General features: G+C 44.2%; 1 protein-coding gene across 1 annotated transcript; it reads left to right on the forward strand.

The window, feature by feature from the left end:
* Window positions 1-23,600, forward strand: ddx17 (DEAD-box helicase 17). The gene is made up of 13 exons (XM_084328744.1): window positions 1-311; window positions 2,135-2,291; window positions 2,601-2,697; window positions 3,620-3,753; window positions 3,915-3,980; window positions 4,394-4,535; window positions 12,905-13,065; window positions 14,667-14,839; window positions 15,118-15,228; window positions 16,345-16,406; window positions 17,015-17,074; window positions 21,537-21,767; window positions 21,884-23,600. The coding sequence occupies exons 1-13, from the start codon at window positions 262-264 to the stop codon at window positions 22,435-22,437; spliced, it is 1,998 nt and encodes a 665-aa protein (XP_084184870.1). The 5' UTR covers window positions 1-261; the 3' UTR covers window positions 22,438-23,600.
* The last annotated feature ends 10 nt before the right edge of the window (window positions 23,601-23,610 follow it).

Consider the following 23,610-nt stretch of genomic DNA (forward strand, 5'->3'; position numbering starts at 1 on the left):
GTATTATCTTTGAATTAACGTTAGTTGAGAAATGATCAACCCTAACGATTTATTTAGGCTTGAGTTAGCTGCTAACGTTAACGTTATCAGGCCAGTGGGCTCTTTCGCTCTATAGTATATCAGTCATCACCAAAAGATAGCAAGGCCGACAGTCGAGACGCGCATTGTGTACTAACCACAGCTAAACTGGTGCCTGCTGTAGTTCACCAGCTTGTCTTCACTGCATACTTTATTAGCTACTATAACTAAGAAGACGGTCAAATGAGAGGTTCGTATGGAGACAGAGACCGAGACCGTGGTCGCGACAGGGGGTAAGTAATGTAAACACCGAATGAGCCAACGTTACCGTTAGTTGGCTGAATACATGTCGCGGTTGTTTGCTCGATAACTCGGATTTTTGAGACATGTAGTTATTTGCCAACGTTACTGAAAATTATATTTTATGTTAAAAAAAAACATCTCAGCTAACTTACATGATGTAAATTAATAATGTGACTACTCTTGAATGAATTAATGAATGAAAACTTTATTTAACAGATTGCATAATGGGTACAATACAGTACGGCTCAATACACACAATTGTTAAGGGGATGCAGACCAGAGAAAGACGTTTGTCTTGTTTACATCAGGGTCCGAACACAAATGTCCGAACACAACCCCCCCCCCCTCCCCCCCCCCCCCCCCCCCCCCCCCCCCCCCCCCAACCACCTCCAATGTACAGTCCCACCCCCACCTACCCAATCCAATGTACAGTTTCTACGCCTAATGTATATACTCTTTTCTTTCTGGACTCTTTTTGTATCACAAATACAGTACTGTAATTGCAAATCTGGTATGTCATAAATGTATAGATGTAGCAGTACTGTCTATCTGTATGTCATGTATGTCATATATGTTACGATGAATTGGAAATGGGGGACCCTGGTGGAAACAAGACGAAAGTCTTTCTCTGGTCTGCATCCCCTTAACAATTGTATGTATTGAGCTGTACTGCACTGTACCCATTCTGCAATCTGTTAATAAAGTTTTCATTCATTCATTCATTCATCCCCCATTTTCAATTTATAGTGACATTTATGACATACACAACATATATGACATCATGACATGGCTTAGCTGTGATTGATTGATTGATTGATTGAAAAGTTTATTAACAGATTGCAGAATGGGTACAGTACAGTACAGCTCAATACATACAATTGTTAAGGGGATGCAGACCAGAGAAAGACTTTCGTCTTGTTTACATCAGGGTCCCCCATTTTCAATTCATCATAACATATATATGACATACATGACATACAGATAGACAGTACTGCTACATCTATACATTTATGACATATCAGATTTGCAAATACAGTACTGTTTTTGATACAAAAGTGTCCAGAAAAAGAGTGTATATACATTTGGCGTAGAAACTGTACATTGGAGGAGGTTGGGTGGTGTGGGGTGGGGTTGGGTGTGTGAGGGCTGTAAATTGGAGGTGGGGGGGGGGGGGGGGGGGGGGTTGGGTAGGGGACACACACACACATTTTACACTGTACATTGGAATACTGACAAAGCCTTACTTGGTCATTTACTGTACAACTAGGTTAGGACATTTGTAGGGGCCAGTTTCGAATTGCAGTCTCACGTAGGTGTTTTTTGAGAGTGTTTTTGAAAGTGGGTAGTGATTCACATTCCTTTACAGCTTTAGGTAGGGCGTTCCACATTGATGTGGCATAATTGCGAAACGTGTTTAGTCCCTTGTTTGAGCCGAATCTGGGTTTTACATGATTTGTGGAGCTCCCTCTGGTGTTGTGATCGTGGTATTCACTGACCTTTGGGAAGTATTTTGACATGTACATGGGTACCTTGGTCGCGTAGTGTATCTTGTAGACCAGGCCCATTGCAAGTTGCTGTACTCTGTCGTCTACTCTAAGCCATCCTAGGTTGTCAAAGTGGGCAGGGGTGAGGTGGGTTCTAGGAGTCAGGTCAAGCAGTAGTCTGACTAGCTTGTTTTGAGATGTTTGTGTCATAGTTGTACCCTTCCTGCTTACTGGTTGTACAGAACTTGTAAGTCGCTTTGGATAAAACAGCGTCAGCTTAATGACTACATGTAAATCTAATAATAAAACGTGATTTATTCGCCTCGCAGACGTCCTCGTTTTGGCTCTAGCAGAGGCGGTCCTCCCAACAAGAAATTTGGGAACCCAGGAGAGCGTTTGCGAAAGAAAAAATGGAATTTGGACGAACTGCCGAAGTTCGAAAAGAACTTCTATAAGGAACTCCCAGAGGTGCAGCGGCTGAGCCAGGTATTCCTGTCACATCACACTCAACTCTGTCTTTATACATGATCCCATTGGGAACTAGAGGTAGGCCTAGTAAGATACATCCATACATTATGTATTCTCTCCCATTGTTATGTATAGCCAACATTATTCTCTATTATTATTCTGTGTTTGCAGTTCATATTTTGTTCAAACAGTCATTTGCTTTTAGTTCAATCTTTACAAATAATTTATATAAAAAAATTCAATATCGAAATTGGAACCAAAGATCTATCTAGCCCTGATTTCATGTGTTGTGGGGTTTTAATGTATGGGTATGTTTTGTGTTTCTAGTATGATGTGGAGGAGTTACGTAGGAAAAAGGAAATCACCATCCGGGGTACAGGCTGCCCAAAACCTGTCAATTATTTCAACCAGGTGCATTTTCCGCGTAAGTACAAGTATTTGTAAACGCTTTCAAAAGAACTACACTGAAGTTATTGATCTAACATGCGCATGTGTTTATCTGTGAGAGCGACTACTGCACCTGTGTACACTCAATTGATTCTATCTCAAGCCTGCCCTCTTTATATATATATATATATATATATATATATATATATATATATATATATATATATACATTTTTTTTATATTATGTTTTTAGTATATTTTTATTTGTTTGTACTACTGGGCAGTCCGGTAGAGAGAGAGAGAGGAAGAACGGGAGACAGAGCGGGGGGAGGACATTCAGCAAAGGACGCCGGGTCCAGGAATCGAACCCGGGTCGGCCGCTTCGCGACGCAGCGCGTTACATGGGTCGCCACTTGGGTGCCCAAGCCTGCCCTCTTTGCTTGATCCTCCAATCACGGTTGAAGATTGCTTCCCTCAGACAAAGAAAGTTTTGTTGTGATTGGAGGATCAAGAAAAGAGGGCAGGGTTTGAGATGGGTAAATTCTATGTTTTCAGCTTTTTGGCAGCTAATTTACCAATATGCAGTCATCACCCTTAAAGCTCCATGATGTAGTTTTGGAATGGAAAAATGTACCTGTAAAATTATGAATAGCAAATGTTTATATCCTGTTTATTATCTCAGCCATTTTGACCAAGATTAACCGTATAGACAGTTTTTAGTTTTTCTTTATATTATAAATGTGGTGGGAGGGTAGGACACCACAGTCCAACAGATTGTTTATAGCTTTGTAGTGTTCCATGGATCAAGTCTTACTCTTGGAGACACTTTATTAATTTAGTATGAAGGAAGATACATCACAAAAAGTTTAAAAACTACTGCTTCAATGTTTGTCCATTAAAACTATAATAACCTGAAGTACTCCCCCCCCCCCCCCCCCCCCCCCCCCTTACTCACCCAGAGTATGTGATGGATGTGCTGATGCAACAGAATTTCAAGGAGCCCACTGCCATCCAGGCTCAGGGCTTCCCTCTGGCCCTTAGTGGGAGAGATATGGTGGGCATCGCTCAGACCGGCTCTGGGAAAACGCTATCAGTAAGGCACCTTCCCTCCTTGTCTCCTGTCATTAGCATGATAGAGATAATGGGTAGCCTAAGAATCGTGTAAACGAAGAGTACTGTTTTGTTTGGCTCAATGGAAGGGGATTATTTGTGTTAATTGTAGTCTTCCCTTAAATCTGTGTTCTTGTACCTCAGTATCTCCTGCCTGCCATAGTGCACATCAACCACCAGCCCTACTTGGAGCGAGGAGATGGACCCATTGTAAGTAAACAGGAAAAAATATTAACAGAAAATATAGCTTTTATTATTTATAGCACTAGTGCAGTGTCCATTCAAAACATTGCCCATTCAAAACAGGCCGATTGCTTGGCCCCCGATATTGCTGCTTCCCGTTTTCTTGAACCGCTCATCCAATCAACTTCACACTGCACTTTATTGGGTCCTCAGCAACACACCCACCAAATGTGAAGTCAACCGGATGAACAGTTCTCGAGAAAATGGAAGGACAGACAGACATTCCTTCCATTTTAGTTAGATGGTGCTGTTAATCGATTTCTGTCAGTGGTTCCAGGTGGAAATGAAAGAACATTTAAAGTATTATAAGTACAAATATAAACTGGGTATTGTGTAAATAAATTAGGATTTAATTTTGTATCTGTTTTTTTTCCCTCCAGTGCTTGGTTCTGGCACCCACCAGAGAGCTAGCCCAGCAGGTGCAGCAGGTGGCGTGTGACTATGGCAAGTCGTCCCGCCTTAAAAGCACCTGTGTGTACGGTGGTGCTCCCAAGGGACCCCAGATACGTGATCTGGAGAGAGGTGAGGAGTACTCATCCACCTTGTTATGTGCCCTGTTTAGACGGAAACGCTAGCAGGTGAATCCGCAAAAATATTTTTTCGGATGTGCCTTTTGTTTATACGGCAACAGCGTTTTTACGGGGGGAAACCGCAAAAAAGTGAGACCACCTTCCAGGGTGGAATTCCTAGAAACGATAAACCTTTGCGCTATCATCTAAACTGTCAAACCGCATAAAACAATGACGAAAGGGTTGTCAAGGCTCTCGTCGCACGTACTGCTTACATCACAGGCATGCGCCAGTAGCCTAGAAGCGTAAACAAAGCATGTCTGATTCTATCCATGGCGATCACCTGAAGGCTACATTGGCAGTACTTTTAAATACACAATAATCTGTCCTGCGGCTATCACAACTATTAGTGACTGGACCCACTGTCTGTGAGTGACTCTGCTTTGGTCCAATCACATTCCCCACCCACAGTCTGCGAATCAGAGGCAGAGTAGGGCGGGTCTTCACAGCACGTCTGGTTGTCTCAACGACCTGAGGCGATCTGATTGGCCACTGACGTTTCTGGTCATGTGACATCTGCGCCAATCGTGTGACAGCGGGGCTCCGTCGTCTCGAGTCTTTCAGCCTCGTCTGCACGCAGAATTCCATCCGAAAACACTAGTCTAAACGCAAAATTAAAAGTGAGACCGCAAGACGACTTGCGGTTTCTGTTCAGACTCTCTCCGTCTAAGTCAGAGATGATGTACAGCGAGCCGGTCGTTATCGCAGAACGAGTCCCAGCAGGGGGATTCAAGACACTGCAGACTTATAAGATATTCCTTTATTGATCCGCTTGGGGAAATTCAGGTGTCATAGCAGTGTGGGGGCGGTGGGGTACAGGTATGGGTAGGGTAATAGAAGAAATATACATATAATATATAGTATATAATAATAAGAGTATATATTATATAGGCAATACAATTTAATATAAACAGTGCAAACAAAGGTGCTGACCAGTCATAATATATGTTACAATAAACAGGCAATTACATATTTTTTTATCTGAATATATACCATGAGTAAAAGTAAACGGTATACACAAGGTGCAGGTGAGTGTCTGTACCCTATCGGGCATAATATACATCCTTGCAGGTTTTGGTGGTTATGAGTCAGACACACTATCTTGCTTATTACACAGATACCTGCCAAACATCGTTCATTTACTGACCATAGCCTAAATCTGCCAGGTAGAATAGTTTTGGTTCTTAATTTTATCCCCCACCACAAATATTAGAATTGGAACAGAGATTTGATTAGCAGAACCAGAACCAGATTCGATAAGCAGGATAAAGATAAGATACCCAATCCTACCTTTTCCACTGTGCTCCTAAAAGTTTTCATTTACGTTTTTTTCTAAATTAGTGCTTCATTTATGTGCTCCTTGGGGGGAAAAGTAAGCATCAAGCCCTGTGATGTTCTCAAATCAATGAGTAATCGTGTTTAATAATTGGCATTTCAATATCAATCAAAATAATCGTGATTATGATTTTTGTCATAATCAAATCAAATTTATTTGTAAGGCCCGACAACACACGTTAATGTCCCCATGGGCCGGACACGTCTTCTTAAAACAAGTTTCAAGTTTCAAGTTTCAAGTTTCTTTAATAGTTGTCATACAGAAGTACAGAATACTTTTATACAAAATGCTTCTTACTGTTGCGCTCCAGAGACTGTGCAAGACAAGATAAGTATGAAATAAAATAACATAGTAAAATTAGAAGTAAAAAAAAATGAGGTCACAGTGTTCAGTTTAGACATATGTACAATGTTCGATGCAGAATAAACAAGTCAAGAAGAAACATCACAATAAGTCAAGAACACCATAAAGTCCAAAAAATTTCAAATAAATGCAAAATAAAATGCAACACTCCCCCAGACATACCCAACGCGAAGGTAAGGAAAAACTCACTAAAACCTAGCAATAGGAAAAAAATGCACCACAGGCAAGGTGGAGGAGAGAAACCTTAGAAGGGCCGTTCAAGGGCGGATCTCCCTTCTTAGATGTCGGTGATAGTAGTTTTGCAGTAAAACAGGCAAACAATTGGTAGGCATGCACTCATATGCATAGTGAAACGCAGATAAGTGCATGCGATAGCAACTGAACATTTTGAAAGATTAAAGATAGAGCTGATAACGATAGCAACTGAACATTTTGAAAAATTAAAGATGGAGCTGATAGCGGATCTATTTGAGGCAAAGGGGCCGCACAGAGAGGGTCGCATTCTCCCGGTCTTCATCATGGGACGTCCAATAATCAACCAGCCCTAATATATATACTGTATGTATTGAATATTTCTTTTTTTTAACCACTTTTTCTCCTTATTTTTCTATTTTTCTCCCATCCCAATTTCGTAATTCCAATTCTTCCCTCCCCTGTCTTGAACGTTGCTAGACTATGCCTCCCACTGGTCGGCTGTAGTGAGGATAGAAGCCTTGCATCACGTGTCCCCTCCGGTACATGAGGAGGCAGCCTGTTGCATCTTTTCACCAGACAGCTCGAACTCTCAGTGGCGAGGAGTAACGCGTGGAAGGCTCACGCTGCCCCCGATACTTCCTGTTTCCTGTTTCTGCTGTACAGGCGTCACCCAACGACCTGTAGGAGTCGCTGTCCACAACGTCCAATCCCCACCCACCGGCTTTCCCACCCTCTAACACTGCCAATTGTTAGTATGATGGCCGGCCAAGCCGGTAGCAACGCCGAGAGCTGGGCTCGATACCAGTATCTCCTGCGTTAGTGGCGAGCGCCTTGCCCACTGCGCCACCCAGCCCCCTGTATTGAACATTTCTGAATAAATTCTGTAGCTTAGTTATACCAGCAGTGTTTAAACCGTTTTCTTGCACAGTTTAAGTTTAAGTTAAGGACCCCAGAATTGATCCAGATTAGGCTGTGGACCCCACTGGATAAGATGTAGTTTGATAAATGTGATTCGATTTGAGTTGTTGGATATTATTGACTGTAGTTGAGGAGATAACAGTGGAGAGTAAGTAAGTATTTATTTATAAAGCACCTTTCATACATGTCATGCAGCTCAAAGTGCTGAAAGTGAAACATATGATCAGAATAATACTCAAGCTAACATTTAACATTTTTGTTAAATTTGTAGTAAATTGTAGTTGTGGGTACATTGTTCCAAAAGTAGAATGCACAAACAAAAAGTAATTCAAAACATTTTAAGCAGTTTTGTATTGGCTAAAGCCAAATGCTTATTATTGTTTTTAAATAAGTGATATCTTAAAAACATTGTTGACATTATTAATATTCAGGTAGGCAGGGTTGAGTCATTCAGTAGCTGAAAGTAGGCTAATAATTAACTATATCTAATCTGCAAACTGCCATGATGAGGGTCTTGCTTTCACATCTACAACGCGACTGTTGTTAGAGATATGTTTGTAATATATCCATAAACTCCACAAATGGCTTGCAAAGGTCTTTCCGATTGGCTCTTGACATTCACAAGCCAGACACAGAGTGATTCTTTGAGAATGGATCAGGGAGCGATTCTTTGGAGTCATTCGGGTTGGCAGAGTCTGTCAAATCCCTTCACTACATTTGCCTATGGCGAATCTAAATCTCTCCATTTGATTTGCTTCCTGAATCATTCCAAAGAATCGCTCACCGATCCGTTCGCAAAGAATCACTCTGAATCACTCACACTGAACGATGAGTGGTTAGTGAGTGTGTATGTGTGTGTGTGTGGATATGGTGCGTCTGTCTATGTCTGGGTCTCTTAATATGTCATTATGTGCTCTGTCCTTGTGTCCATGACTGTATTGTGACCTGTATCCCTACTATGTCTATGTGCTTTTGTTGTGTTTTTATTCTAATGTTATTTATCTTGATTTTATTCTGATTTTATTTTATTCTGTTTTTATTGCTAACCCTTTTTTTTACACAGGATTTTAGCCTGTACCTTCTGGCAGGGGAACTGCCAATGGAAATGAGCATTTTGGCTAAAATTGGGTGCATTTACATTTTTGGAAAAATGTTTTATTAATGTACACTGTCCCCCTTGAACAAATAAAGTAAACCTAAACCTGAAGTGAAGGGACTGAAAGGACTCCGCCCACTCAATAGTATGTTAGCGCCTCGACGAGCTGCTCATCCTCTCGCCCAACACTCAGTCCTCCGCCTCTTGACCAGTGCAGACTAAAGTTCACAGCACTCGATACCGAGTGCATTAGCTGATGTCTGACTGAAGAGGGTCTTGGTTGCACTGATGTGCATTTGATTAGAAATCAATAGAATCTGAGGAGACGTATGTTCATTGACCAATCAGAGTCGAGTATTCAACACGGCTGTGTAATAAGTATGGATCACGTATTAGTTACCTGACAGAGAAATTATAATCTTTTATAATTAATACATTTTATTTAAACTCAGGAGTCATTGAGGGAGACCCCCATTTTCAATGTACATGACATAATGTATGCAGTGTACATGGCATATGAGGTTACAAAACATGCACAATCAATTTCAAATAGGGATGTTCGATATTGGCTTTTTTACCGATATGCGATTTACCGATATTGTCCAACTCTTAATTTCCGATACCGATATCAACCGATACCGATATATGCAGGGTTTCCCCCCCCCAAAAAACTGAATAATTTCAGGTAATTAACCCATTCTCCGCCATTGACGGATTAAGACGTCATTCCTCGCCATGCTTAATCTGCCAATGACGGATTACGCCGTCATCGAGATCAATATTTCAAATTTTCGTCATGGTATTCACATTTCACCCACGGAGTCATGACTGGTGCTGTAGATCTCCACTCAACTCTCCAGCGCTTCAATACCGCCACCTGGTGGCCGATCGGCGAGTTGCCAAACCGGAAGTGGGGCCGGAAGTGCTTGGTGTCACCCCTATTCCGTCTGCCACTCGCTATCGCTCGCGGGACTCCATCTGGACACACTGGATAATCGATACGTTGCCATAACTCGATAAACAACGTTATTTGGACGTATATAGTATTATACAACCCGGAAATGGTTCATCTAGATCAACATCCCATAATAGCGATCTTTTTGCTCCATGCTGATCACCCAACGGTAAGAGGAAGCTGCGGTTGGTTTCAGCGTTTTTGATTATTATTAACCATACAAACTGCTTAACCATACAAACTGCTCTAATCTATATATCACCCATACAACATGAATCATTTAACGTCGGTCATTGTATTATCAACGACCCCCCCCCCCCCCCTCCGGTCAACATCAGATGATAAGTCATAATGTCTAGGATCATGTACAGTTGAAATTTTTTATCTGGCGTCAATCGCTATCAAACTGCATTTGATGATCTTATATATGCATAATGGCTATATCTCACGTTCTATGAAATACAGCAGAAAACGATAAAAACATATTTATACTCTAGACAGTATTTTAGTATGAATGTGTGAATGAAAAAGTAAAACATTCCTACATCCTGAACGATAGATAATTGATGTTGAATGGGCCATAGTAATGTCAATTTAGCAATACAATTTAAAAAGTTATAGCCCTGCAAAGTAGGTGAACATCTCCATAAGATAAGATATTCCTTTATTGATCCCCTTGGGGAAATTCAGGCATCATAGCAGCATGGGGGGGAGGGGGGGGGGGGTACAGGTAGTAAAACAACAACACAGTGTACAGGTAGTAAAAACAACACAGGCAGTGTAAACAATTTGGTCAATATGGTCAATATAATTTACTATCTGACTAGCTGAAGAAATATTCACATTATTCACAGTGTCACATAAGGTGCAGTATGCATAAGGTAGTGTTATAATTTACTATCTACTGAGTAGGGGTGGGAATCACCAGTTTCATCATGATACGATACGATATTGATTCTTTGGACAACGATACGATATTTGCCGATATCACAAAGTCTCTCACGATACAATACGATTAGATTAGATTCAGGTGCCTGCAATCGATATGAGATGATATCATATGCCCATTTAACACAATCGGTAACATTTAGATCAACTAAAAAAAGGTAACGAAAATATCATTTGACATTTGTATTTTTGAGCTCTTCCAGACATTTAAAGGAAAATCAATCTATTGTTTTTAATACAAATAGACCTCCTGTTCACTGTAAAGTGCCACGTTTTGATATATTGAGCTTTAAACTTTAAGCTCCATTTTTTGGAACTCAAAACTCACAACCTAAAACCCCTCCCTACCTCCCTCTCCCAAACCGTTCCTACAACAATTTGTTGATGTTGCATGATCATGTATAGGCCTACATTTATTATGTATTATATTGTTTATGTTTAAATAACATTTAAACATCAAACTCCTCTGACCTCATCTGGTCTTTCCAAAGACGCGCGCACACACACACACAGAAAGGGAGAATGCTATGCTGTAACGTCTACACACACTGAGCTACTGCTGTTGTTCTTGGGCGGATATGAGACTCGCCACAGGATTTTCAAAATAAGAGTATCGATATGAATCGATCTTATTACATTGCATCGATCCGATTCGATCGTTGATAATTACATCGATGTATCGATCTGGATCGATGTATCGTCCCACCCCTACTACTGAGTATACATTATTCACAGTATCACGGTATCCACTGAAATATACATTATTCACAGTATCACAGTATCCACATAAGGTGCAGTAAGCCTAAGGTAGTGTAGGTTGTCCTCCTTGGGTTCCTATAAGTCCCAGGTCAATGTCTGGTAGCAGTCGCTGTCGCTGCCCCCTGTTGTGGAGCCTGGAGGCTGCTAGTCGCTGCCCACTGTTGTGGAGCCTGATGGCCGCTGGTATAAAGGACTGTCCGAGGCGGTTAGTTGAGTGTCGGGGGGGAATGAGTCTGTGGCTGAACGAGCTTCTCATCTTGACTAGCTCGTCGTAGAGGGGGTGGTAGGGGTTCTCCATGATGGCAGCCAGCTTCCTTATCATCCCCCTCTCTGCCATCACCTCAAGTCTAGGTAGCTCGACTCCCACCACAGAGCTAGCCTTCCTCACCAGCTTGTTGAGCTTGTTGGTGTCCCTTGAGTTGATGTAGCCTCCCCAGCATGCCACAGCATAGAAGAGGATGCTGGCCACAACAGACTGGTAAAAAGACTGCAGCAGTCTGTTGCACACATTGATAGACAAATAGAGCTGGCAGAGGACGGTTTAGGACGAATCAAAGTGGTGGCGGAGAATGGGTTAACATTACATATCTCTTGTCGTGGAATTAACACAACATTATGCATACTTTTGACAATAAATAGAATCAGAATTTGTTCTTACTTGCTTGCCTGGGTAAATAAAGGTTGATGTAAAAAATAATTATAATAATAATAATAAATAAAAAAAAATATTTTTTTAAAACCGATACAGATCATTTTCGATATCACATTTTAATGCCAATATCGGCCGATAATATCGGACATCCCTAATTTCAAACATACAATAAATCAATCACCAACACACAGTCAAAAATAAATACAACTCGTATGCAATAGCGCATCAAAGAAAGCAAGTTAACGTAGGACGTAGTTATTAATTAAGAATCTAAGCCATCCAAAAGAGACGAGAGTACTCAGTTTTAGGTCACGTTCTAAGAGATTCCATGATTCCGCTGCATCAATACAAAAAGGAGTCCTTCCAATGAATCTCTCATCAATGGACCTCATTCTCGAACATTCTCTTAACACATTCGGGGCCATTGAGATTAGACGGGGCCCACTCTATACAACCAGCATATCAAAACAAACTTTCATTGTGCGTGAGGCTGTTTGTAGAGCTAAATCTATACTTTATATTATTGCTATCTGTCCATTTTCATTGTCAATTGACACTATAAACTGTCCCTTCAATATGCCTTAAATAAATAATTTTTTCATCAATACGTTCCCATTTTATAGCGTCGTAAATATGAACGTTATAGCAGAATGTTCTGGGGTATTTCCTGGAACGCGATATATAGGGTATATCTATATATATATAGTTGAGTCATGACTATAAATGTAAAACTTAATTGTTAATGATACAAATATTGTCGTATTTATTATTATTATAATTATTAAAATCCGAGGATGTCTGTAGAATCAACGTGAAGGCAATGACCAAATGATTTCTCCCAAATGAAGCCCTTAGAACACGGGCGCACACCAGTCTGTCCTATCTACAACTGCTTTTCCGCACTCCTAAAGCGTAACTTTTCTCGTAAGTCCATTCGAGAATGAGGACCAAAGTCTTTATATTGGGCGGCTGGCCATTCATCCTCTAGTTTTCTCTTCAACACTGACCTGGTCTCTGAGCAATGTGCAATCAACCCTGTATACTATATGAGCATAGTCTCTGTGAGGAGGATTAAATGTGCGTCTCTGCTTTTCTCCTAGGTGTTGAGATCTGCATCGCCACCCCTGGTCGTCTGATAGACTTCCTGGAGGTCGGCAAAACAAACCTGCAGCGCTGCACCTACCTGGTGTTGGATGAAGCCGACCGCATGCTGGACATGGGCTTTGAACCACAGATCCGCAAGATTGTCGATCAGATCAGGGTGAGCTATTTATAAACAATTAAAATAGAATAACCTTTATTTAACCAGGGAAGGTTGACTGATCATTCTAGCTTCTTTTTTTTAAGGAATGAACTGTTTCATACTATTTTTTTTATTCTTGTAACGTCAAAGTGGCGCTGATGCTTCACCGAAGGCCACAGCGTGGTCTATGTACAGCTGTAGCCAAAAATTGTACTGTACGCCAGGTGACGCAATAAAGGAATATCTTATCTTATCTATGCTAATAATTATGTCTATACTACTATGCACTCAAGACTAGCACTCAAGTTCGGCACTATTTGACGTCAGCTAAATTACTAAATGTAAATGTAAAGACGTAAGTATGATGGAGAAAGGAGCCGCGACAGCCCACGCAGAAGTATAATTTGGCCTTTACAGTTTCACGCATTAACAGTTTGGAGCGCCTACTCCTCGAACCGGCTAAGTGCCTTGCTCAAGGGAAATGAGTTACAACTTAGTCTGTAACTAAATCAGCTACTAAAATTGGTTACACCATGATTACTTAGGGCATAACATACTGTAGCTAGTTTGGACATGTGCATTCGCTTGTTGGTTGGCATGAGCCACTTGGTATTGTAGCGCATTATAGTAAGCTAGATCGATATTGAAATATATCAATAAATTAGGGCTCTACTGGATTACTGTGTTGCAAAAGTTACTTAAGAGTTACGTTGTAACTTATCACCTACCCTAGGGCATGTGTAACTATTCAGTTGTTACTTAAGAGTTACGTTGTAACTTATCATTTACCCTAGGACATGTGTAACTATTCTGTCTCCAACCTTAAAGGGATAGTTTGTATTTTTGGATGTTAAGTGGTATGGAATAATTGTTAGTAGTGCAGCTGATGCAATGCCATTAGCCCGCCGCCTGGTTCAGATGTCATCATCATAACTTCAAATGTTCTTTGCCACCATTCTGCTCTAATATGCCCATTCATGCCACTAAATTGATCATTTAATGTTTTGATTAGAATCCAGCTTTTAGGCCCTCCGTAAATGTGCTCTCTCATGATAGGTTTATCCCTAACAATTGAATTTTTTTCCGTTTGTCGACAGGAGTGAAAGTCAAGTTAGGAAATCATTTTTAAACGTGCATCTAATTAATATATAAGCACATTGTAAGAGAATAATCAAAGACCCTAGTCACCCAAACAACTGCCTCTTTGAACTGCTGCGGTCAGGCAAGCCCTACCGGAGTCTCATGGCCAGTACAGAGAGACTCAGAAGGAGCTTCTATCCTTCTATCAGGATGCTCAATGACAATGACGCTATGTAACAACCGATTATCTACACACACTGCACACACATCCACATGTACACACTCACTTTAAACAAACACTCACCTTACCACTCACTTTATTCACTTTAGACACTTTAACACACTTTATATGTATCTATTATTAAAGAGATTTGCACTACATTGTACATTCTTACCTCATTTACACCCTACCCTAAGTTTTGTACCTCTGCATTGTACCTCACTGTTACTCATTTTACTCTTACATTTTATTCTGTATTTTGTTGTGACAAATAATAAACAAACTTGAACTTGAAACTTGTTTGGATCTCCTCCCCCAGCCCGACAGACAGACCCTAATGTGGAGCGCCACCTGGCCTAAAGAGGTTCGGCAGCTGGCCGAGGACTTCCTGAAGGACTACGTCCAGATCAATGTGGGAGCGCTGGAGCTGAGCGCCAACCACAACATCCTGCAGATAGTGGACGTCTGCATGGAGGGAGAGAAGGACAACAAGTACGAGATGTCGCTGACATCTTTGTTTTCACTGATTTGATTATTAGCACGTCTTTCTCCCACCGCTTTATTGCGTCTCCCAAAAGTGGACAACAGAACCGCACTTCATTACCTCCAAGCACAATAAATGGACAGGAATTTGTCTTGTAGACACGGTGACATTGGGTGCAGAAGTACATGGTTAAAAAGGTGTTTGTTTTGTCTCTTTACCACAACTCTCATTTGATGCTCTCTTTCTCTCTATCTCTCTCTCTCTCTCTCTTTCTCTCTCTATCTAGACTGTTCCAGCTAATGGAAGAGATCATGGCTGAAAAGGAGAACAAGACCATCATCTTCGTGGAGACCAAGAAGCGCTGTGATGACCTGACGCGCAGGATGAGAGGAGACGGGTGAGTAGGTACCAGAGTGAGAGGAGATGGGTGAGTAGGTACCAGAGTGAGAGGAGATGGGTGAGTAGGTAGCAGAGTGAGAGGAGATGGGTGAGTAGGTAGCAGAGTGAGAGGAGATGGGGGAGTAGGTAGCAGAGTGAGAGGAGACGGGGGAGTAGGTAGCAGAGTGAGAGGAGACTGGGGAGTAGGTAGCATAGTGAGAGGAGACGGGGGAGTAGGTAGCAGAGTGAGAGGAGACAGGGGAGTAGGTAGCAGAGTGAGAGGAGACGGGGGAGTAGGTACCAGAGTGAGAGGAGACGGGGGAGTAGGTAGCAGAGTGAGAGGAGACTGGGGAGTAGGTAGCATAGTGAGAGGAGACAGGGGAGTAGGTACCAGAGTGAGAGGAGACGGGGGAGTAGGTAGCAGAGTGAGAGGAGACGGGGGAGTAGGTAGCAGAGTGAGAGGAGACGGGGGAGTAGGTAGCAGAGTGAGAGGAGACGGGGGAGTAGGTAGGAGAGTGAGAGGAGACGGGGGAGTAGGTAGCAGAGTGAGAGGAGATGGGGGAGTAGGTAGCAGGGTGAGAGGAGACGGGGGAGTAGGTAGGAGAGTGAGAGGAGACGGGGGAGTAGGTAGCAGAGTGAGAGGAGACGGGGGAGTAGGTAGGAGAGTGAGAGGAGACGGGGGAGTAGGTAGAAGAGTGAGAGGGTGAGTAGGTAGCAGGGTGAGAGGAGACGGTGGAGTAGGTAGGATAGTGAGAGGAGACGGGGGAGTAGGTAGCAGAGTGAGAGGAGACGGTTGAGAGGAGACGGGTGAGTAGTCACATTTTACACAAAACAAACTAGTATCACACGGCCAATCATTTTAATGCTACATCAGATTAAATGCAAACGTATCTCTTTTGCGTAAAGCTGCTGTTCTGATGAAGGTCTTGCACCGAAAGCTCAACAAATATACACGTTGATGACATCACTGCCTCAGGTCAACACTACTCGTGAACACTATCTAGCTCTGTGGTTCTCAAAGTGGGGTCCTTGGGGGGGGTTCAGAATCTTCTCAGGTGGGGGTCCCTGATGTATTGCAATTTAGGGATCCATGGCACCACTGATCTAGCTAACGGGTCATTGGTTTGTCCCATAGGTGGCCGGCAATGTGTATCCATGGAGACAAGAGTCAACCAGAGAGAGACTGGGTTCTGACAGGTACACACAAGATTAGAACAATTGAGCCATTATTATTATTAAATGTACTGCTGTTGTTTTGTCCATTTGTTTTTACCTTGTTTTTTTATTTCTTTTTTTATTATCTTTCTTCCCCTCCTTTTTCCCGATTTTTCTCCCATCCCACCCTTCCTGGTTGTTGCGTACTTTCCCCTACTGTTGGTCCGGGAGACCGGAGACTGTCACATGCTTTCCTCCGACGCATGTGCAGCCTGGGGCAGGCCAACCTGGCCGCGCAGGTTCTCACCGGGGAGAGTGTAGCGTGTTGGAGGCCACACTATCTCTCCTTAGTTCCAACCCTTGCTGAGCAGGCGCCCCGACCGAACTGTAGGGGTCGCTGTCCACAACGCCCAGGACCCACCCTTCAGCTTTCCCACCCCCTGATACAGCCAATTGTATCAGTGTGAGAGGCCAGCCAAGCTGATAGCAACGCCGGGAGCTGGATTCGAACAGGCGAATCCAGTGTCTCCCGGTGTTGGTGACGAACGTAATCTCCGTGCGCCACCTGCCCCCCCCTGTTTTTACCTTGTTGACTGTTCATTGTATTGTCCCCTTATCTATGTGATTTTGTATTTGTTGTGTTGTTGCAGAGTTCCGTAGTGGAAAAGCTCCGATCCTCATTGCTACTGATGTGGCGTCTCGTGGTTTAGGTAGGTCCATTCTGTGCATCTCAGCATGACCACATGCACCACGTCATGCAGGCCGGATGAATGGATATGACACATACACACACAGACAGACAGACACACAAATCAACACCAAAACACAGGTCAGTGGTATATATCCAGTGGTAGATAATATACACACATATATATACCGAGCACCCAAATCGATGCCAAACTCATACAGGCCAGGTCAGTGGATATACACACACACACTTGAATAATTTGTTAACATCCACATGTTATTACAAATAGGCAAAGGGCATAAATGTAGTAAATACAGTCAGATATTAAGAGACCTGTCAGCTACGTAGGTGCTGAAATGACAGCCAGGTTGAAGTGTACAACATGATGGTATAATACCGCATCCACTTCATCACACAGACACACACAACCTGTTTGTCTATGATTATAATATATAGAATGGCCAATACACAATGGAGAACATCATATGAAGAACATGCTTGAACTGGGCTTGAATTTTAAGTTGTATGCCGTTCTATTGAACGAGACATTGCAACGTACTATAGACACAGGAATGGCAAGTGATTTGACTTGATGTTAGAAGTGTGAAGTGAGGGGTCTGGTTGATGATGAACCACTCTTACAAGATGACAGTCAAATATATTTTTTTAACCTAATTCTGTGTTCATTTGTTTTCCTTTTCATTTTATTTAAATCTTTTTGTTTCCAAGTTTCTCTTCCGGCAACTAGAAGCACACAGGCCCTCGGGAGCCTGCAGCCGGACCTAGGCATGACTAAACGAAACCTGAGTTGCGGAGAGAAACACAGCAGGGGAGAGACGGCCTGATTAATCAATCCCACACACAGCCGTCTCTACTGAGAACCCAGAACAGAACCCTCAAACCAAACTCTCCCCCCTCCCAGGACACTGGCTGCCTGGGCGACAGAGGTGGGGGAGGGAGGGCTGCTGCTGGGATTCTAAATTTGACCCTTGGGTGGGGGGCGGAGGTCAGTTGAGAGGGCAAAGAGGGGTGTGTGGAGGGGGGCGGGCTCCCCTCAGCCGTGCCACCAGCCTATCACAGTAATGCAACACACCTCCAGTAACAACGACTGACTGTGAAAAACCTAGCTACCCATTCCTAAGCATTTGAGATCAACTCTGCCCAGAGACTTTTTGGACCGGTTTGCAATATCTCAATATTCTGATATATTGATTAGGGATTAGGATTACTTTCCCCTGCATAGGTTTTCCAAAGCTACACTACCATTGTCGACGCAAATTCAATCTATGATTAGCTTGTCAGACAACACGTATTTTTCCCTAAATTGGATCAACGATGCACTCTTAATAAAGCTCCCTAGAGTTGAGATACAGTGGTGCATTACAAGAAGACAGTGAAAGAGACAACTGCCAGGAAGGAAGTAAGGAAGGAAAGGAAAGCAGCCTAAACCAGGCATGGACGGCTATGCTGGAGGCTCCCCTCTGAACTGCCCCCTGCAGCCCCCGATGAGTCACTGATACCCCCCACCGCTGGCTGTGCCGGCCGGCCTCTCCCTCTGCGGACGTCATGTCTGGTCCTGGCTGCCAGGGGTCCTGGCCTGGAGGAACCACCTTTCTGTCTGTCTCTCTCCCATCGCTCTCTAACTCTATCTCTCTCCCATCGCTCTCTATCTCTCTCCCATCGCTCCCTAACTCTCTATCTCTCTCCCATCGCTCCCTAACTATCTCTCCCATCGCTCCCTAACTCTCTCTATCTCTCTCCCATCGCTCCCTAACTCTCTATCTCTCTCCCATCGCTCCCTAACTCTATCTCTCTCCCATCGCTCCCTAACTCTCTATCTCTCTCCCATCGCTCCCTAACTATCTCTCTCCCATCGCTCCCTATCTCTATCTCTCTCCCATCGCTCCCTAACTCTCTATCTCTCTCCCATCGCTCCCTAACTCTCTCTATCTCCCTCTCATCGCTCCCTAACTATCTCTATCTCTCTCCCATCGCTCCCTAACTCTCTATCTCTCCCATCGCTCCCTAACTCTATCTCTCCCATCGCTCCCTAACTCTCTATCTCTCCCATCGCTCCCTAACTCTCTATCTCTCTCCCATCGCTCCCTAACTCTCTATCTCTCTCCCATCGCTCCCTAACTCTATCTCTCTCCCATCGCTCCCTAACTCTCTATCTCTCTCCCATCGCTCCCTAACTCTCTATCTCTCTCCCATCGCTCCCTAACTCTCTATCTCTCTCCCATCGCTCCCTAACTCTCTATCTCTCTCCCATTGCTCCCTAACTCTCTCCATCTCTCTCCCATCGCTCCCTAACTCTATCTCCCTCCCTTCGCTCCATAACTCTTTATTTCACTCCCTAACTCTCTTTATCTCCATCCCTTCACTCCCTAACTCTCTATTTCCCTCCCTTCGCTCCCTAACTATCTCTTTATCTCCCTCCCTTCATTCTCTAACTCTCTCTTATCTCCCTCCCTTCGCTCCCTAACTCTCTCTTTGTCCCTCCCTTCGCTCCCTAGCTCTCTCTCTCTCTCTTTATCTCCCTCCCTTCGCTCCCTAACTCTCTCTCTATCTCCCTCCCTTAACTCCCTAACTCTCCACTTTGCTCCCTCCTCTCTCCTCTCCCTCCTTGTCTCTCTCTTCTTAATCTCTTTGTTGTCCTCTTCCTCCAATGTCCTTATTTCAGTCTATTTCCTTCTCTCTTTCTCCACAAGCCCCCCCCCCTCCCCAAACTCCAATTCTCCCCCGATACTGATACCATTCCTGACCCCTTTCCGTCTGCTCTGCTTTCCTTGTGTCCTCACTCCCTTGCCTTGTCTTCCTTCGTCCCCCCCTCCTGTGACCTTTTTTTCTTTCTTTCATGTGCGTCCTGCACAGACCAGTTCACTGCAATTCTATGAGTAAATATTTCATCGTTGCTCTTTGAGCCGCTAGTCCTTCGCCAGGACATGTATCTTGACGCAGCCCCTTGTCTCCGAAATCCCCTGGAGGTGCCCCCTTAGCAACAAATCCACACATCACTGCCCCTAGTGTCTGTTTCTTGTTACTGCACTTGAATTCCTGGGCTCATGGAGACGACTGCCTGTTTCTCTCTCTGGGAGGAACCTGGGGGCCATTTTGGAATAAGTCCTCCCAGAGTGTCCTCCGAGTGTCTCCTCAGAATTTATACACATCCACCAAGACCTTCAAACCCCACCACTTCTGCCCCTGCCCACACCACCGCAATTTATAAAAGCTCCCGTTGTGTCAGAAAAGCTAAAGGAAGTCTTATCTGACATAGCTTAGGCCCGCCCTCCCACCCCTAAAAGTCACACGGCCCGAACAAGGCCCCTTACCCGTCACCCCCAGAAACGGCAACACCACAAAATCCCCCCTCAAAGTGTCTCCCCGTCTCTTGAAGAGAGCGGTGTGGCGGGACGAAGAGGCAGAGATATGAAATCGTAAATAAAGACAACGACCCGACATCCCAGCCCAGCTTGAGTTGCGCGGCCTGGACCTGTCCAGCGTTGGGAGGAATGTGGCGGAGTGGGGCGAGGCGGAAGGAAGGACCGCTTTGGTCTCTCTGCACTCTCCTGCTACGCCTGCACACCTCCCAGGACTGGCGAGGGACGGGGGGGATACACAGTGGGGTACGGCTAACCTTGTAAAGTCGTCTCTAAAATCTCTGATACAGGGTAAGTACCTCAACCAACCCCCCCTCCCTTCCCCCGTTATACCCATCCGTCCGCACCTTCATCAAGACGCATAAAGAGGAGACCATGTTTTTCTTCTATTCAGCAGTGTTTTCAGAGCCCTTAGTCAACTGTAATGAGAAACAGACCTACATTCACCTAAACATTTTTAAAGAATGAACCAGATATCACATTATTTCCCCCAAATAGATTTTCTTCTACCCCTATGTTTCAAACTATGTGTCAGAAATCCAGAAAAGTGTTAGGGCTACACCTCTCATTGGCCTAAAGATGCAGTTTATATTTAGCTTGAATCACTTTTTAGATGTTACTGTGCCTTTTTTATGGAAGATTATTTTTTCCTCCATCTCGATGTACAGTTTTGTCTAAATTCTCCAAATCCCCCAAACCTGACTAGGCGTATTCTGACAGACATTCCAACTAGCATCTAGTCTACTATTTAGGGAGATTATTGTAGAATGTAGGTATTTTCTAGTCGGCATGGTAAGTACGACCTCATTCAGAATGGTCTCCGGATGGGGAGGTAAGTGAGAGGACGATGGGATGTGTCTTTACTCTCTGGCTTCAACCATCTCAAACCCTAGACGCTCCTTCCTCAGCTTTCCCATATGGGAGCATAATTATATAATCCATGAAATAGTTACTGTATTTCTTTCTCAGTCAATGTTAACTTCTCCTAACTAGTGCTTCTCTGTTTTCCCTCCCTGTAAATCAACAACCCTTCGTACCCCCCCCCCCCCCCCCCCCCCCCTCCTCCGTCTCACCACCACCACTCTACGCTCCAAACTCCAAAAGACGTGGAAGATGTCAAGTTTGTCATCAACTACGACTACCCCAACTCCTCGGAGGACTACATCCACCGCATCGGCCGCACGGCCCGCAGCACCAACAAGGGCACAGCCTATACCTTCTTCACGCCGGGCAACCTCCGCCAGGCCCGGGAGCTGATCCGGGTTCTGGAGGAGGCCCGGCAGGCCATCAACCCCAAACTGCTGCAGCTGGTGGACACCGGCCGCGGGGGAGGAGGTGAGAAGGGCCGGCTGTCTTAGGAGGGTGGCTGATGTTAATGTGGTTGGTTTTGAGCTGTGATTTTCTCTCTCTCTCTCCGTCTGTCTCTGTCTCTTATCTCATCCCCTCCCCAGGCGTCCGCTCTCGTTTCCGCGGTAACTCCAGCTCCAGCGCCAACAACCCCAACCTGATGTACCAGGACGAGTGTAACCGGCGCATGCGCTCCGTGGGCGGCAGCAGCAGCAGCGGCAGCAGCAGTAAGGACAGCCGCAGGGCCGGCGGCAGCTACAGCAGAGAGGGGCGCGGCAGCGGAGGGACCAGCCGGGACGGTGAGCGCTCCTCCTTGTCGTCCTCGTCCTACCGAGACCGGGGGGGCAGGGACGGAGGAGGTAGCTACGGTTCCAGCTCTAACTCCACCTCCAGCTCCTCCTATAGCCAGTATAACAGCAGCAGTAAGCAGCACAGCAGCTCCAGGGCAGGCTCTGGGTCGGGGAGCAGCTCCAGGGCAGCAGGCTCCGGGTCGGGGAGCAGCGGAGGGGATAAGGCCGCCGCCCCAACACCCTCATCCGGCCCGCAGCCCCTCATGGCCCAGAAGTTTAACCCAACGAAGCCAAAGCCCATGATGGGCCTGATGGGTCACTCGCCCTTCCAGTTCGCCCCCCCAGCACCGCCCTCAGGCAGGAAGTAACCAGGTCTGGGGGAAATGCAGACACTCGCAAAATACACACACATTTATAAAGGCATACATGTTATCCTTGACCAGAATGTCTGTCCCAGGATTTCCCCCTCAATGGTGTATACTTTTTGGTCATGTCCTTTGGTTTTGTACCACTGTGCTGATGGCTTAACAAAAACCATGCCACCTTTGTGATGAATACAGCTGTATTTTGTTGGTAATATGCAGCCAATGGCTATGTTTTGCTATGAGCAAAATAACTGGTAGAGTGGATCTGTTAGTTACATCAACATTCCATTCCATAAGCTTGCTTAGCTAACAACATGTTGGCTCTCTGTGCTTTGAAGTTCTTACCTCGTTTATTATAGTGGCAAGTTAGTTATGTCTTTGTCAACCTCAAACGGTTGTCCTTTTGAGGACAACGTAAGTAAAATTGACTGAATTCCCTAATTATTTTCACTTGGATTTTCAGAACTCCCTTTGCTTTTGATTGATCTATTCAGGAAGATGCCCTCATGAAGGTCATGTCAAAATGCTTTCATCGGGTGAGTCGGGCTAAAAGTGAGGTTTCTCAAACCTGCTGTTTTTGTACCGTGAACCGTCACTGATGAACCGTGAACTCTGATATGTTGCCTAGTTTTAGGTAAATCAAAGGTAGGTGCTTCAGTTGCTTCTCAACTCATCTGTTGCTGGTTTTGTACTAAACACATTTATTTAGCACATATTAAGCTCCCGTTAGAAAGTGTAGAACAACAGTTTCCAGTGACTGAAGTGGAGCTCTAGTAACGCTGTCACATTCACGTGATTACGCCTCCTACTCAACTCTGCATTTATTAAATTGTGTTTTATATCACAAATAATATGCTGTACGTACCCATAAATTGTTACAATGAAGACCGATACGATTAGTTTAAATAATCTGCTGAACCCAGCAACTGGGTGGTTTGATCAATGACTCTCTAATGTAGTCTTTGTTAGTGTTGACAGACAAGCTGTTTAGTTTACCAGAAGTACATTCACTTCTTTTTTACTGTCCTACTGTTTTTATTTTTCAGGTTTCAGTAAAGCTTTTCAATGTACCAGTTTGTCCTGCCTGCTTTATTAGCTGCAACCAGCAGCTCTGGTCAGTTGGTCGGTCCACCTTCTAGCAGCCAGTTTCCGTGACAAACGAAACAAACATTTCAA

This window comes from Notolepis coatsorum (genome assembly GCF_963971535.1).
Source record: "Notolepis coatsorum genome assembly, chromosome: 14".
Taxonomy (NCBI): Eukaryota; Metazoa; Chordata; class Actinopteri; order Aulopiformes; family Paralepididae; genus Notolepis; species Notolepis coatsorum.

Bases quoted from the DNA above. Each gene is read 5' to 3' on its own strand.
- ddx17 (XM_084328744.1), top strand. From the start codon at position 262: ATGAGAGGTTCGTATGGAGACAGAGACCGAGACCGTGGTCGCGACAGG. The intron at 17,075-21,536 runs GTAGGTCCATTC...AAACTCCAAAAG, and splicing joins TGTGGCGTCTCGTGGTTTAG to ACGTGGAAGATGTCAAGTTT. The intron at 21,768-21,883 runs GTGAGAAGGGCC...TCCCCTCCCCAG, and splicing joins CACCGGCCGCGGGGGAGGAG to GCGTCCGCTCTCGTTTCCGC.